Genomic DNA, 17,505 nt, shown 5'->3' on the forward strand with positions numbered 1-17,505 from the left:
AAGGCAGCAGCAAAATCCCTAGGCACTGCAATCCGTCAGACTCCTTTTCGTCCCACAGGAACCTCTGCGAGAGGCAAGTCCTTTTGCTTCTACTCCGCATTCGGAAGAGGTAGAGGACGACAGGCTCAAAGGGGACAAAGAAGAACTACCCGAGGTGGACGGGGTAGATATTCAAAAGCCGCAGCAACAGCAGGTGCCTCTTTACCATCGGCATCTGCATCAGCCGCCCCAAAACCACTCTGAGGACTTCCCTCACAAGACACCTGTAGGAGGCAGGTTAACTCAACATCTGGCGGAATGGCAGGCTATCACGTCAGATGCTTGGGCATTGGAGACAGTTGCACAAGGTTACTGCCTGCCTCTCCTACGCATACCTCAGTCATCCACCGGGGATCAGCTCTCAAAAAGCTCCAGATCCGCTCCTCTTGCAGGAAATTTTAGACCTGCTAGAGAAAGGTGCCATAGAACAGGTACCTGTAGCGGAGAGGAACAAGGGCTGGTACTCCCCTTACTTTCTCATACCACAGAAAGACGGAGGACTGAGACCCATCTTGGACTTGCGAGAATTGAACAAATTCCTCAGGAAAGACAAATTCAAGATGGTAACTCTTTCTCAGATCCTTCAGGCCCTTCAGTTCCAGGACTGGTTGGTATCTCTGGACCTTCAGGACGCTTATTTCCATGTGCCAATCCATCTCAAACACAGGAAATACCTGAGGTTCGCAATTGGCAACTCTCATTATCAATTTCGAGTTCTGCCATTTGGGCTGACCTCCGCCCGAGGGTCTTCACCAAGTTAATGTCGGTAGTGGCTGCAAGTCTAAGGAGGGAAGGGATTCACGTCTACCCCTACCTGGACGATTGGTTGATCAGAGCTGTATCTTCGGAACAAGCTCAGATCCAGCTAGATCATGTTTGCCACTCCCTTCACAGACTGGGTTTCTCCCTCAAATTAAAGAAGTCACAAATGATACCATCGCAGAGACTCCAGTTCATCGGAGCGATCCTGGACACTTCTCCGGGAAAAGCCTCGCCACCAGAGGTGAGGGCTCAAGATATTCTACAGATGGTCACCAAGTTTCAAAATGCCCAACGTCTCCCAGCCTTCGACTTTTTGAGGTTGCTAGGCCTCATGGCATCCTGCATTTTCCTTGTGCCAGAGGCTCGCCTGAGAATGAGATCTCTCCAGTGGGCACTGAAAACTCAGTGGTCACAATTCTCAGGGAGAATGACAGATCTTCTTCAGGTTCCCGACAGGGTGGCTCGAGACCTTCAGTGGTGGGCCTGTCAGGAGAACATTCTGAAAGGAGAGCAGTTTTGGCAACCCTGGCCGGAGATAACAGTAGTCACGGAGGCCTCACTCACGGGGGGGAGCCCACGCCAACGACTTGACCATCCGCGGTCGTTGGTCTCCATCGGAGTCCAGACTACATATCAACCTGTTAGAGCTGAGGGCCATCAGACTTGCTCTGAAGGCTTTTCTGCCATCTGTACAAGGAAAGAATGTCCTGATAATGACGGACAACACAGTGGCCATGCATTACCTCAACAAAAGGGGAGGCGTAGGATCACTACCTCTGTGCAGAGAGGCGATGCAGCTCTGGTTTTGGAAAATTCAAGAAGGAATCTCTCTATCGGCAGTTCACCTAGCCGGAGAGAAGAACTTGACAGCGGACGCTCTGAGCAGGCAGAGCACAGTCTCCCACAGGAACTAGCTCAGGAAGTCCTTCAAGAGATCTTCCCCCTTTGGGGAACCCCTCAGGTGTATCTGTTCGCCACCAGTGTCAACAGGAAGTGCGATCTGTTCTGTTCAAGGGAATTTCCCCCGAGAGGAGCTCTGGGAGACACGTTCATAGTGGACTGGGAGTTTCCACTCCTGTACGCGTTTCCACCGGTCCCTGTCATTCCTCAAATGATCAGGAGGTTGAGAAGATTCCGGAAAACCATGATCCTAATTGCCCCGGATTGGGCCAGGAGAACGTGGTACCCGGACCTTCTAGACTTGTCCATCTGCCCTCCAATTCGACTTCCACTCAGAGAGAATCTGCTCTCACAGAAGGGAGGTCAGGTTCTCCATCCAGACATCAAAACCCTCAACCTTCACGCTTGGCTTCTCAAAGGCTGAGGTACAAGGATTGGCACCTCCCTGATGACGTTATGGAGGTGTTGCTTTCGGCAAGAAGGCCAGCAACAAAATCTTTATACCGCTGCCGTTGGAACAGATTTTGCAGCTGGTGTAGGGAAAAGAATATCGATCCCTTTTCATGTGGTACACCAATGGTTTTGTCCTTCCTACTTTATTTAGCTAATTCAGGCATTCAAGTTGGCACCATCAAGGGCTATCTCGCAGCGCTATCCATCTTTAAGCGCACTGCGGAAGAACCATCCTATTTCAAGTTACCCTTGGTAATACAGTTTCTAAAGGGGTTAACTAACGTTTATCCCCCAAGACCATTCCAGGTTCCCCTATGGGATTTAAATTTAGTCCTAACTTTCCTGATGGGCACACCTTTCGAACCACTCCACTCTTGTTCGTTAAGATTTCTTACCCTTAAGACTGTTTTATTAGTAGCACTTACATCTGCTAGAAGGGTGAGCGAGTTACAAGCTCTTTCTTGTAAACCCCCTCATACAATCTTTCACAAAGACAAAGTTGTTCTGCAAGTGAAGCCTAAATCCTCCCAAAGGTGGTTTCTGAATTTCATATCACACAGAAGATTACCCTTCCATCTTTCTATCCTCCTCCCCATCCGGGGAAAGAGGAAGAGAGGTTACACAGGCTAGACCCAAGAAGGGCTTTAAGTTTTTACATTAGTAGACCAGCTGTTTGTAGGCTACGCAGGTCACAAGCTGGGGCTACCGATAACTAAGCAGACCATTTCCAGATGGATCATTTTAGCCATTTTGGAATGTTATAAACTGGCAGGAAAAGAGCCCCCTCAAAATCTTAGGGCTCATTCGACCAGAGGTATCGCAGCTTCATCGGCCCTCAAAAGAGGAGTGCCGATTAGAGACATATGTGCGGCTGCCACATGGTCGTCCGTCCATACCTTTACACGGTTTTACAACTTGGATTCCTCCTCCAGTCAGGAAACTAGGTTTGGAAGGGCAGTATTGCACTCTATTCATCAATAAGAGGAAGCATGAAGTCAGTACTCCCACCTCCAATAACAGAATACTGCTATGGGAGCCTATCTAAGATAAGGAATACGTCGGAGGACACAATCCCTTCGAAGAACAAGTTACTTCTTACCTTGTAACGTTCTTTCGATGGGATGTTCCTCCGACGTATTCCTTATCAACCCTCCCATCCATCCCCGCAGTACTACTTCCCTTGTTGTTGCAGCTTACACTCCTTCAGGGTGATTAGTCTAGTCCAGAAAGAATTATTGTGGGCTACAAAACGGAACTGAGCAACGGACGCTGCGCGCGGCCTTTATAGGCCGGATGACGTTGACGTCGATACGGCGGCTGTCGAGGGACATCGACTCGGCGGACGTCGACGCGCAGCGCCCTCTAGAGAGAAAAAATTTCTGAGGCCAGCAAAGCTGGAAAGAGATATCTAAGATAAGGAATACGTCGGAGGAACATCCCATCGAAAGAACGTTACAAGGTAAGAAGTAACTTGTTCTTCTGCCCTATGGGGCAAAAATGGGGAAGGGCAAATGGTGAATGGGGAATTGCCGCCCCACTCACCTTGGAATGGGGCGGTAATTCCGGCATCCACCATGGCGGAATCCGGCATGGACCATGGTGCTAATAGCACCATGGTCCACCGCCTGACTTGTAATGAGGGCCTTTGTATTGTTTTGGTCTAACTTTTTCGCCTGTCCGAGAGAGAACTCTGAAACCAGTGTTGCAAGGTCAGGCATTTCGTTGTCATGAGCCTGCTCTGCCTTATTTGCAATGGATGGATTCAGTTCGTGTGGGCTGGCCTCTGTTATAATTTTTTAAGAATGCATCATCTGTGAGGACATTTTTATTGAAATCTTTTTTTAAATGGTTTCCTTTTGTATTTTTGCAATGTTTTTATGATTTAATGTTAGAATCTTATTTTTGGGATTTGTAATTATGTTGTTTATACTGCTGTTTTTATGGGTATGTTTTGTATTCCAGAAACAAACTTTACGAATGAACGAATATATCATCAATAAATCTTATCCAAAGTATCACCTTTTCCATATACATGATGTTCTCTTCTGACCAGACTATGGATTTCTCCCACCAACTGTAGTCGGGTTAGCATATGAGGGAGCAAAGGTGGTACCCATGGCAGTACCCTGTAATTGCGTGATTGTTTTTTTACCAAACAAAGACACATTGTTGGTCAGGCAAAACTCTGTCATGCCCAAGATCATTTGTGTATGGCTGAGATAGATGAGAGAGCGTGTATTTAGAAAGTATTCATAGGATTTCATGATAAATGTATGTCCAATGGACGTGTATAATGAAACAATGTCCAAATTAGCCATTAATATATTCGGGTTCCAAGGGAAGTTCATCAATTTTCTGGAGGAAGTCCTTTTTAGGTATGGTGGTAAACTGGAGACAAAAGGACGTAATGTCTCGTTAATATACTTGGACGTGGGTTCTAGGAAGGCCCCTACACGTCTCACAATAGGTCTTCTGGGTGGCTTCTTGATGTGCTTATTTACTTTTGGGAGGAAATGGATCATCGGCATCACTGGATATTTTGGGGGCATTTATTTAAAAAATCTTCGTCAAGGATGCCCTTGTTACTACCAACAGCCCAAAAAGGTGTTTTTTTTTTTTCTATTTCTTGCAAAAGATTGGCAACCAGCTTCTCATAGCAAGAACAATCGGTCAATTGGCGATGTGCTTCTCTGGTATGATCTGATTTTATCATAAGAACTATATTTCGTCCCTTAACAAAGGGCTTGACTATGCAATCCTTTTTGTTCTGTATGTCTTCAAGGATGGTTCAATCCCTTTTGGTTAATTACCTCCCTTCCTCTTAATATTGTCTTTTCTCATGTTATTGAGGTCTGTAATGACCAATTCTTGAAAAGTCTCAATGTGACCTCCAGGCTGAAATATATAGAATATTTTCAAGGAAAAGCTTTAGTTGAAGTAAAGTTGGTGAGTAAATTTAACTCAGCGAAACCTTTGAAATTCAGTGCATTGGCAAACTCAGGGCCGGCTTAACTCAGCGCTTTCCCGTTGATCTCCCCCATAATGCAATTTTGTATGGCATTGTAAATTCCTTCTCTTATAATATGCATGTGCTCTTGGGCATTGCAACAGGAATGTGCCGAGTTAAGCCGGTCCTAAGTTTCCCAATGTGCTGAATTGCAAGGGTTTTGTTGTGTTAAGTTTACTCACCTTAACTGCATTTCAACAAGTTCAAGGATTTTGTTATACCATAGTTTTTTTTTCATGTCCATGGTATAATTTTCAGCACCACTGTCCATGGCCTTTGGCCATGCCCACTGTGTATTTTTCAGTGCCACTGATCATGGCCTTTGGCCATGCTTACTGTATATTTTTCTGTGCCGCTGTCTATGGATTTCAACCGTGCCCACTGTATTTTTTAAATCGCTCCCTGCCTCCAGCCGTGGTCTCTCTCGATAACTTTTTTTTTGTATTAACGCTACGCCCTCTGGCCATGGCTACTCTTTGTTTTAACACTAACAGGCCACTGGCCATGGCCTTTGGCCATGCCCACTTTATATTTTACAACGCTACCAGGCCTTCAGCCGTTTAAAATGTTACCAAGCCACTGGCCATGGCCAGTGTTTTCACCCCCTGACGTTACTGTAGCTGTAAAAATATATACCTTTTTTCTTTTTGGTTGTAACTTGTTTTCTATAGCCGCAGTTACATTGTAAGGAACTGCAGATAACCTTGGTTATTTGTAGTCCATATAACCACAGTCATCGGTGGAAAGACAGTGAAGAAAAAAAAAGTCTTTTTGCCCTCCCAGCCACTTACCTGTGCCTGCTCCTCCCTCTCTGCTCATAGCCTGCTCACCTCCCCTGCCCTCTCCCATTCCCCCCACAACCATCTTCTTTTCTGAGACACAGTTTCAGTTGAAATTTGGGGTAACTGCTGTTATAACCCAGGTTATACCCGAGGGTATGTGAAAAATGGTTGAGCCTCATGTTGCAAACTTGCTGCCCACACGGACAACATTTTCTACAAAGTTTCGACCAAATCAGACACAACTCAAAAGTTATTAGCAATTCATTTTTTTGATTTCCTACGTAAATCGCACATGTTTTGTATGTTCGGGGTAAAAGTAATGAAGTCAGCAATTTTTATTTGTTCAAGAAGATTTAGAGGGAAGCCCAAGAAGTCAAGAGAAGATGTATGAACTTCATTGCTGGGAAACATCAATAATCCTTGGTACACTTGTACGAGTAACTTCAGTAGAGAACTGCTACTATTCCTATGGCCTGGGGAGTAAAAATAAAGAATTAAATTAACTTAGTCTATGGTTGTCTCATCAGTTAACAAAGACACTTCTGGTCAGTTGGGTATAAGTAAGAAAAGGGGCAATAAGTGATGTTCCTTGGGCCTATTCAGTTAACAATATTGATGAATAGTGTTTTCTTTCCTTTGGTTTAGATGCTCAAGAACACAGGAGCGCCATTTTATTTTCTCCAATTCCCCTTTCCCACAGGGGAGTTTAGAGTGACACAGTATATACACATTTCAGTGACACGCTATTTATTGTGCATTTGTAAGATGCTTATACATCAAGTAAATTGTGTTTCAAAGCGCCGACGCTAGACGTTCACGGGTGTCTGTGGGGACAGTGTCCATTCTTGCGGAGAACTTGAGACCAGTCCTGATAATAGTACATTGTGCTAAGAGATCTAATGCACTCTTTTAAAAACCCACACACGCAGATTCATCAGGAAACAGCCCAAGGGAGGACCAGAGGAGACGCCAATGATGAGATTTTCAGGTCAGTTAAAAAACGGGAGCCCCAGGAGGAGTTGCAGTACAGCAGGAATATCCCAGTGTCGGTGCTTGTTTTGTTATTACAAAATAAGTGCTAGGGCCCAAATATTTTCTTGCCCACCTCTGCCACATTAGGGTGGGAAGCTCCCCACCATCCAATTGCTTCTTCCCACAGATTCAAAATATTTGTGGTTGCAGCTGCTACTCCAACTGGCTCTTCAAGGGCTATGCCTTCCTCAGTGGCACTATTTTTGTTGAAACACCCAAAAGCCTGGTTGGAATCCCGGAAGCCCCTGGGAAAAATAATTAACAACTTAGTATGGAATTGTCTCAGCATCATGACATTCATGGGTTAACTTGTGTTCTATAAAAATGTCCACACTTAAACTATCACTGGGTATTTAAATGCTTGATCTAGCAAATTCTGGAGAAGCGCAAGCCTGCAGTTCTAGCAGGTGCCTTAGGATGTGGATTTCCATGTCCTCAGCAACTCATGGGTCGTGCAGAGTATGTGGACCTCCACATTCTGTGCAGTTTAGAAGCATTTAACAGTAATTTGTCAACAAAAATGTCCATTAAAACATATAGGTGCGTATTGCATTCAATTCACTTATTGCTGTTGTCAGAACCTTACCATTGATGTAAGTTCCATGCTGCATTTTATGTAGATTAGACATCGGAAAGTAACTTGTTTTTTCCCCCCATAGGATGTACTTTTTGTTGCTGATACAGCGAATGCAATTCTCATGTCTCTGAACGACAAGTCTCCAAATGTCCGTGCCAAAGCAGCCTGGTCCTTGGGTAACCTGACCGACTCCATGATCATCAACATGTAAGTAAAACCTTTTGCTCCTTCAGGATCACTTAAGTTTACCCACATTATAGAAATGCACAAAAATGCTGTGCTGCCTTTTCTGTGAATCAAAATAATAAGTCTGCCCCAACAAACGCCCTTGCTCCAGGCATAGTAAGATCAAAAAAAATCTGCAGCTGTAAAAGAAATGTATTGTCTTGCAACCTTATTTTCAGTTTTGTTTGCGAGTGTGCTTTTAAAAAATAAAAACAAAACTCTTATTAATTATTGACCATAAAGGCTCAATGTTCAATAGTAGGCATCAGAAAATAAACATGCTTAAAGTGAAAATAGACTTCCGCATTTCTCTGGATTTCTATAGCGCTACAATACTCAATGGGCAAAAGCTCATGGAGGGGTTGGTTAAAGCATCCATGTTTTAACTTTACACCTGAAGGTTAACAGTTAAGCTGTTTGGCTGAGCTCTTTGGCAACCCTTTATAATTATAATATAATGGCAATGACCTGAAGACCTACCCTTGGAAGTCGATCGCTCAAAAATCTGGCATGATTCCTTTTCCCCTCCTGCTACAGAGAAAACACATTTATTAAGAGGGTGGCTGTGGTGGAATCCACCATAATGCCCCTTTCATAGGCCAGCTGTACCCTTTGATTCCCTTGTACGCAAAAGACATGTGAAAACCCCATCCCCTCTGTCCTCACAAATGTTCCTCCTTCTTTTTTCCAGAGCCCGCCCCTCAAGTCTGATCTGGTCTTACCGCCATCCCTCTCTATTCACTCTGTGACCTGATCCCCAGCCACTACATATTTTCGAATCTGCTTCATAACTGTTATTCTTTCTCGCAAATTATGTCTTTGTTCAGCAGCTTTTCTGTTTGAAAAGCAGTAGTCTTACCTTTCCCTAAACATTGTGAAAGATTACGTTTGGCACTTGAAAAATTCGGGAATGTTAATAATTCAGTTAAGACAATCTATAGTTTTCTTATTTTGTGTATTCTCATCACAAAAAATCAAATTTGTTGTGCAGTAGCACCTTTGAGGGTTCTTATCCGCAGAATGGGATTACCATAATAAATGATCTATGGACCAAATAACCAGACAGACTCACAGAATATGGCAAAATACTACTTTATAGGGAAACCTGGTGAACAACAAATCGTAGCTCACACACTCTCCACGATATTTTGATTATACAAAGGCTTTATAACTCGATGTGCGTCTGCTATGATGTCCGCCTACGTGGCAAATAATGGAGGGATTGGTTAAGGAAACAGTAACATCATTGTCTACCCCTCATCTGGCAGGCATGCCTTGAACTTCCCTCTGATTACGTATAATACAGATTATAACAGCATAACAGCGGCTTGTCCCCTGTAACAGTGTATGCTCACCATTGCATAGGCCCTCTGATTGGTTGGCATTCTCTCCCAACCTTGGACATGCAGTTTGTTAGCAGCATGTAAGCAAACGAAACCCAGGTGCAGAGAAGAACGTCAGACTGCTGCCCACTTGCCCAATTAGTCTGCCATCTCTCATCAGCCAAGTCTTCAGCCAAGGCTGCTTCTTTCTACTCGACTTTGCTGGATGTTCTCTTCTCTGGAACTTTAAGGGGAATTAAGGTACATCGTTATCTTCGCCTGGAGCTTATGAATAGGCCTTGTTTTCTGGTCTTGCGACAAGTGTGAAGAGACAATGATTTTGTCCATTTCACCTTTCTGTTTAGTGCTATTTGATTCAATTGGGTGTCATGACACTCTTCGGCCTTTGGAGACTTGGTTGCTCCGTCTCACATATGCTTTCTTCATCTTTAGTTGTTCAATACTTGGCATTTGCGAATGTTCGCTCATTTACTTAGTCTAAGAGAAATATGTCCAGCGTATATTGCTTATCCTCGTTTACTACCTTTGTACTCTACAATTGCCTCTTGATCTCTGGCCAATAGCTATCCTTTGTTGGTTACGAATCCCTTTCCAGCGTCTGTCAGCTCTACAGCCCTGGTCCTTATCCTTCAAGTTGTTTGCTTACTGTTATTCAGAGTCAATGTCCATCTTTTCAATGTGGCCGCTTTGCCTTTGTTCGATTTTCCACTGCAGCAAGCTTCTATGTGACTCATCTACCTTGCATTTCTGCGTTTATACATTTACTACTCCTCTGGTTACTTTTATTCTGTGTACACATTCTTCTCACTTGTATGTAGGCTTGCTCTTGTTTCCTCTGTTACATCTTCATTCTTAAAGTACTCTTACATCGTTTCAGTGCATTATCGTGTCTTCACCTTATGACATCACTTTGGACCTGTCAGATTTCGTTTACAGCTCTTCGATATTCAGTGTTATCTGCAAATCTCCTGCTACCCCTTTAGTTCAACTGTATATTCGGTATGATTGTCTGAGCGCATAACATCTCTCATACACCCAATGCGGTTTTGGAATAATAACTGGTGTCATGCACGGTGACTTCTTGTCCTTCATCCAATATGTCGGAGGAGAGGGGACAGGTTACACCACTGACTTGCACATCTGTGTCTACAATGTAAATACTTCTTATTCAGTTGGACATATTGTTTGATAATAATATGCTGGATGTGAACATACTCTTTCACTTTTGCATTGCAGGAGTTCAACCTTTCATACCTAAAATACAGCCACCTTTCTTAAGTGTGAAAGGATTTGCCACACCTTTAGAATTTACTTTTGGTAACCCTAAGTACTCTCCTAATCTCACAAGAACTGCTCTGATGATCAATTTTGTTCATTACCCCTATTGCTAAGGGCTCCAGAGGCAGTGGAACTAAGCACCCAAGCCCAGATCTAGTCTCAAAAATGTTATGTTTCAAAAATACCCACATTTGTTGCAGGTCCAAAAGATGTGCACCCCAGGGCCATCTCGACATGCCCAACTGAAGTCTAGTTTGTTTGAAATACTTCTAGCTGTTGTGTATACCTCAGGTTGATGGAATATCTATTTATTTGTTGGTTGGCAGAGCGACATTGGACTCTGTGGCAGATCCCAAAAATGTGCCCGTCTAAATTTGGTTGGAGGGGCTTAATTAAAGTTGTCAGAATGGGAATGGGATAACATCCTATGGCTGTGGGGGGAGGGAGGGATTTATCTAAGAAATAAGTGTATGCTCATTAGAAACAATCTAAGCAACAGGTGCAGTATGGGAACATAGCACAGTTCCCATCTATTAAGGATCTGGTTATCCCTCTGGTCTACGGATATAGTCCCTTGCACGGTTCATGACAAAAAGAGGGGTTTGCGAAAAACACCTATAGGTGCTAGGAGTGCATTTACAAATGAAAAGGGTGATTCCAAATTGAAATAAGATTAACAAAAAGTGCAGGATGGAAACAGTCTATGGTGCGTTCAGGTCTCCTGGCTCTTGGGGATAATATTCTCTCTCTGGTTCTCTAATCTATAGACTCCAGGTCGTGCTATCATACCCTTTGGAATGGGATGAACACCTGTAGGTACTAAAGATTTGTCTAAAACTAAAGAAGGTGTTCCTGGTTTTGAACAATCTTACGCGCAAGGTGAAAGTGGGAAGCAAATTTATAGTGAATTGATGTTTCCTACCGATTAGGTATGCATGTTTTTGTCTGAATCTCTGATGCAAGGCCAGTCTTGGGATGTAGCACAAGCATGCTTCTCGACAGTCACAAGGTTATAGAGCCCAGCGCTCTTCTCGAATCTCAGTGGCAACACTATCATTGGGGGTCATTACGACCTGGGCGCAAAGGGATTCCGGGCACCGATAAGGACACCGGTGCCGGTAATCCCTTTGCGCCCTATTCCGAGGTCCCTTTGCGGGTCCTTCCCTTAATGCCTCGTTTTAGCAGGCGTTAAGGACGGGACCCGCAAAGGGATAGCGAGGTCAATAACGGTACCGTAATTTCCGGTACCGTTATTGCTGCCTTCCCATTGAGCCCTATGGGGGCTCAAATGGGAATGGGGATTGACATTTTCAATGGGGATTTACCGGTCCCGCAAAGGTCGGACTAGACCGATAAGTCCCCATTGAACAAGGGCGGACACGGTACCGGTAATGGTGCTAGTCATGGCGTTAATAGCGCCATGACTAGCACCAACCTTGGAATGAGGCCCACTGTCTCTAAAACACAGCCAAAGGGATATAGTACCTGCTCTTTCTAATCCTTGCAGGATTGTGGCATGATTGTTGCCATAAACTTTTATTATACCAGAAATAAAGAGAAAACCTACCTCTCCCTAACTCTGAGGGGTTTCCCTACCTCAACTAAAATACTAAGGTTTAGGTCACAATGTCCTTGTAAATCAAGAGTCCACCTACTGCTATCCCTTACACTTATATCTAACCAAAAGATGTAGTGGATTTTTGGGGTAGATGAATTGTATCTCGATAGAAAAGAGAAATTCACGTTGCGTGCTCCATATTAATGTTAAGAATGAATGCGATATTGTTACAATGTTGCAGTTTTGCATATAGCTATAATAGTTAATTGAGGTTTGTTAAAAGTTCTTTGTGTTATTTTGTGTCTAGTTTGATACATTTTAGATTTGCATACATGTAGCAAAAAAATGAAGATTGTGGGAGCATATTGAGCAACTTAGCGCAATGACATTTAAAAGCGCAAAGCTTCATACAAAGTGTAAAAAAGCTCTTGAATGGGAAATCCATTATGAAAGGATGCAGTAGTTTTCCACACACATACATAGAAATAAACATGCACACATGCTTGTTCGGAGGACTGGCTGGCCAAGGTGGGGAAGGTGACAGCCACATCAACATGGGAGCGGCTGTGTGGAGCTGAAATAGAATGAAGAGTGATGGGCCCAGGGTTTGGGCTTGAAAATTGCTGTTAGAGTGGCTGAAGAAGCATCTGCATCTGGCAGTGTCAATCTGGGGTTAGCGGCTAAAATTGTAGAAGGGTGACTAGAAGCGAAAATGACTGCGGGCCTATGAGAAGGTCAAATAGATTAGCAAGGAAAAGAGTATAATCGGAGGAAGCCAGATGGATTGAAATGTTGGTTGCTTAATGAAAGAATGCGAACGGATGCCAAGAATTAATATAGAGTGTTTGAAGAAATGAGTTAGTGGCTGATCAAAGGAGCCTTTTATTAGCTCTTTATAGTCTCATAAACTGGCCATACATAAACCCTGTGTGTCAGATTTAGCGTTGCAGGTCTGTGTCCAAGTGTAATGAGTACTAAAAATGTATTGTATGTCCCTGTTAGGGTTGTGTGTCCTTTAGGAAGGAATCCAAGAAGAGTGTTGGGCTTGTATTTGCACTGTCATGAAATTGTATGTCTAAAGGGGATGGTGCCGAGGTGAAGGCAGCCAATGAGATTGTGGGGACTAGATTTCCTTGTATAGGGCTAAACTATTTGTATTTTGGGTGATGACTTTGTAAGGAAACATGAGGGAAATGTGGGAGTGTGTTAACTGTTCTGGAAACGTATATATACTGTATCTTTTCTGTGGTTCAGGAAGACTCAGATTAGTTCAATCTCAAAGGAGTTGTCTAGCCTCTCTCCCAGCGGCTGTTGTGAAATAAACTTGGTTTAATGACAGCATACGTTCACTTTTTGAGAAGTGGGCTATTTTAGGTTTGTAGTGATTGTTTCGACTACCAATGTGTCGAAAAAATGCATTTTTAATTTTTTTTTTGTTTAATGGGGGGTCCCCAACCCTTGTTCTTTTACCCCTTAACACCCATTTTAGTTAAAAAATAAATAAAACCTTCACCTACAAAAAAAAGCATTTTTTCGATGCATTTTTGTCGAAACCTTTGGCATTCGAAACTATTTTTTCGAAACAATTCCTGGATATCCTATTTTAGTTTTCAGAGATCTGAGGTCAGCCCTTACAGGATCCTTTTGGTCCAGAAGAATGTCTCACTTCTTCTGGACAGCAGATCACAGTTCCAATTGTTAGGTAGGATCTTAACCTGAGGGAATGACTCCCTTCCCCAGGCCTCAATCCCTTTCCAAGGCACAAAACAAAGTTCCAGGTTGTAAAGCACTAAAGTTCTCAGTTCAAACATCAACATTCCTAATTGCCCATCGTTGTTTCTTCACTATTGGGTTCCTGGAGAATGCCTCTCTTCAAGAATCTTGCTCAGTCTTTTCACAAGGCCAGGAGAATGACTGCCTTCCCCTGGCCTTCCTTGGCTTTGTTCTTACACTATTTTAGCTTTTACTATTATACACACCGGGGGAATGTCTCCCTTCTCCAGGCCTTTTCTCAGGCTTACTTCACAGTTCACTTCACCAGGGAGAATTTCTCCCTTTCCCTGGCCACTTTCTGTGATGTGTACTCCTCTCCCCAACGTAGACCTCACTCCCAGTCTTGTGGGTCCCAGACCGATATGATTCTCTGCTGGTAGTGTGGCAGACATGGTTCACTAACCTGTCAGCTACTGCGACTATGAAGGTGACTGAGGAACTTTCCTTCTTCTGGATGTGGGTCCCAGAACCGAGCTTCGTAGCTCTCATCCCTTTTCTAGCCTCACCAAGCGTCCCAGCAACCTTGCTACCTGTCTGGCACTTGCTGACACTCTGGTTGGTCTTAGGCTGGTCTGTGTTCCCTTTCGGGCTTCTCACGGCTTCTCTTGCGTTTTCAGATGCTGCAACGGCTCTGCAATGTTTGGTGCCCAACAGCAGGCGCGTCTTCACCTGCCCACACGGTTCCCGGGTTTCTCCCATCTGGACTTATACTGTTCTGCTTGGCTGGATGATCCTTCCACGTTGGACCATTTGAGGACACCTATGCCTGCAAGTCCTTCAGTTAGGAGGTGGCTTGAGCATTCCCCACGCTCATGGTTCCTCTCAGGAGGGCCTCTCTCTCTCTCTCTCTCTCTCTCTCTCTCTCTCTCTTTCTCTCTCTCTCTCTCTCTCCTGTTTTCCTCTTCTATTTTCATTGTGATTTCACTAATAGGAATTCGGGAACCACTAGAATGTTCACTAGTGGTTCTAGGAGTACTCTTCATGCTTCCGCTTTGCCTCCTCAACTCAGTACCTGTCCTATATTCCTCCCTTGGGTCGACTTAATTCTTCATTTGTACCAGTACTTATGATTTTGGTTACATGATACATGTACATCGGGTGACAAGGCAAGGGTGGGGCAAGTGAGGAGGGATTGGAGTGGAATATACTGCGTTCGGCTTGGATAGTCGTCCATCCCCATGAGACCCTCCCGCTGAGTACTAGCCCCTGGGGGACTGTCAGGCAGCAGCCTCGCCACCCTGGCCTTTTGGGAAGGGGCTCCCCCCTCAGGGAGAAGTGACGATATCCAAGGATTCGTAACAGTCACTGGGATATATATGCCCAACTCACTTTTTTAGGATTATGGTGCGCAGGTCACTCTTGTAGGGACTTTTTGGTTGTGTTACCATAAAAAAGGTGCTGAATGCATGCTTTAACCACAGATGGAGAGCAAACACATGCATTCAGTTCGCAAAAATATAGGTTAAATTTGAGCATACATAAGTCGATACGATGGGTTTAATGAGACCAGATTCAGGCTAGAGTAAAATGTATGCCTGAAGAAATCTGAGCCCAACCGCAGGCAGTAATCCAAAAAAAGATTGCTACAAATGCAATAATTTAAAATTGAGCTAATTCAGCATTCCTTATAGTTGGGAAAGATTTCTCTTTTTGCAACTTTCCCTGCATGGTTTCTATGGACCCCCTTTCTTTTTGCTGTGTTTTTGAACCAGTTAGGACTTTTTGAGGGGAAGTAAAGCTTTCAGCTTCACTGCCACCTGCCTTTTGTTCTTTTGTTCTGGGGAAACTGACCAGTCCTTCACACTGAGTACTGGGAAACTGTTTCTCTTTTGTCTTTTGTGACTTTTTAACATTGCACACAGCATCCTACAAAGCAGTTCAATGGGGATACTTTTGTATCACCCTAGCTTTTTACAATTAGGGTTTTTGGTTACTTTTATATCTCCTGAAAGACAAGTTGGTGACAGCAGATACATTTTTACCATTTTTGCATTCTTTTTAGTGTGCACATTTACAGCGAATAGCTGCTAAACATGGCCAGAACCCTAAAATGGCCATGCCAAAAGATTTTTCGCTTGTTCATTTGGTCATATTGTTGGGTCTTCTTCCTGCATTGCCAGGTCAAGAAATCCCTTCTAAGGCTGCTGCTTTCGCGGGCTAGTGCTGCCTTTGTCTGTGTGTGGCCCAGGAAGGGTATGGGACTGTCTAGTCCCATTCCACATCTGTGGTGCCAGAGAGTCTAGGTGTGGGGCATGAGTGAAACCAGTGCTCGTCTCTTTTTGGACAACTGCTGGCTGTTTGAAAGGTGCAGATCCTTGCCATTGGTGGGCTTGGACTTACCTCCAGCCTGAATTTTGGATAAGACAACGACTCCTGCAGCCATTTCTTCAGATCAGCATTGCAGACAAGAATCCCTTGTAGACTCCTCCTGGCATCCCTTCTTACATCTGGCCCAGTGAAGCCCTGTGGACTACCTGAGCAGTGCTTCTGCTCTTGGACTGGTAGGACCAACTAGTCTTGATGCCTTCTTTAGGATTCAGCCACTCTGAGACTTCGGAAGTGTCTTTGGACCACCCGGTGGACTGACCAGCTCTCTCATGGGCTACCTTGCTAGAACCATTGCCGCCGTTCAGCAGTTGCACCTGGTGGTACACGTCGCCTTCCTGACGAATTTCAGTGTCCTAGCATTATGGGATCCTGTCCTAGGGAGGCTTCTGCAACCTGGACTGGAAGGACGCCTGTCGCCACTGTAAGGAACTCATGGTGGCAGCAGTGAAGACGGACACAAGTGATCACAGTTCAAGGGTGTTTATTAAACTGTAAATGCAGGGTGGAAAACGCCTAAGCTAAACCTAAATCTAATATGGGAGCAAGCGTCGACCATCAAATGAAAATAAGGCAGTCCTAGTGGTGTTGTGTCAAAATAAAAAGGCCTATACTAAGAAAAAAAGATTTCCTATTCCTTACAGCTAATTACAGAGTGTGTGGGACAGGATTTCAATAAAGGAAATAATAAGTCAGGATGTGATTGCCAGGGGTCTCCCTTCCCCACGTTTTCAACATGGGACAAGGTGGGTTTACTGAGCACAGCACACTCTCGAGCTTTCCCAGTATGAGCCGACAGTTCTGCATCCGCTATCAGGTTCTTCACTGACCAAGTTCCTTTAACAAAAGTCTCTTGCCTTGAAGGCCTGATGTCCTCGACAAACATACACAAAGTTCTTTTCCACAAATATTTTGGGTGATGGGTTCACCCCTGGGTCCCCCTCTTCTGGGCGCAGACCTCTCACAAGTTGTAGTCAACAATTTTACCAAACATTTCCTTTCTTAGTGAACGTTGGGTGGTGACTTCCACCCATGGATCTCCCTCCTTCTGGTTCGGACCCCTTTTGATTACCAGTTTGCCTCCTTCAGGTTCACTTTGCCAATTGTTGCAAACCAGTTCACTGTGGGCATCCCTCCGCCGGGGTTCACTCTTGCCAACACAATGTTCATGTACTTTTCATATCATGCGGGATTTGGTTCCCTTAGTTTCACATTCATCTGCCGGTCAAATACATTTGACTGTACGGAGTATTTGACAAGATCCCTGTATCACCACTTTGACCCCTCTTCACCTCTTCCCAAGGCCTTCTAGTTATGGTAGTCTCTACCTTCGAGTAATCGCCCAGAGTTTTCTGCGTGACCACCCACGTGGTTCTGGATGCATCTGTTGCAGGCTTTTCCCCCACTTTCTCAATAGTTACTTTGTTTTCTCAAAGTTCAATTAGCTGCCT

At 44.2% G+C, this 17,505-nt stretch overlaps 1 protein-coding gene across 3 annotated transcripts in view; it reads left to right on the plus strand.

Annotated features, from left to right (window-relative positions):
• HEATR6 (HEAT repeat containing 6) overlaps positions 1–17,505 on the plus strand; it is a 1,218,923-nt gene that overhangs the window by 1,004,433 nt on the left and 196,985 nt on the right. For all 3 annotated transcript variants that reach the window (XM_069614663.1, XM_069614664.1, XM_069614665.1), the window contains one exon: positions 7,635–7,759. In XM_069614663.1, the coding sequence (XP_069470764.1) occupies positions 7,635–7,759 (125 nt within the window). The remainder of the gene's footprint in view (positions 1–7,634; positions 7,760–17,505) is intronic.

Source organism: Ambystoma mexicanum, chromosome 9, assembly GCF_040938575.1.
Source record: "Ambystoma mexicanum isolate Mex_15411 chromosome 9, UKY_AmexF1_1, whole genome shotgun sequence".
NCBI lineage: Eukaryota > Metazoa > Chordata > Amphibia > Caudata > Ambystomatidae > Ambystoma > Ambystoma mexicanum.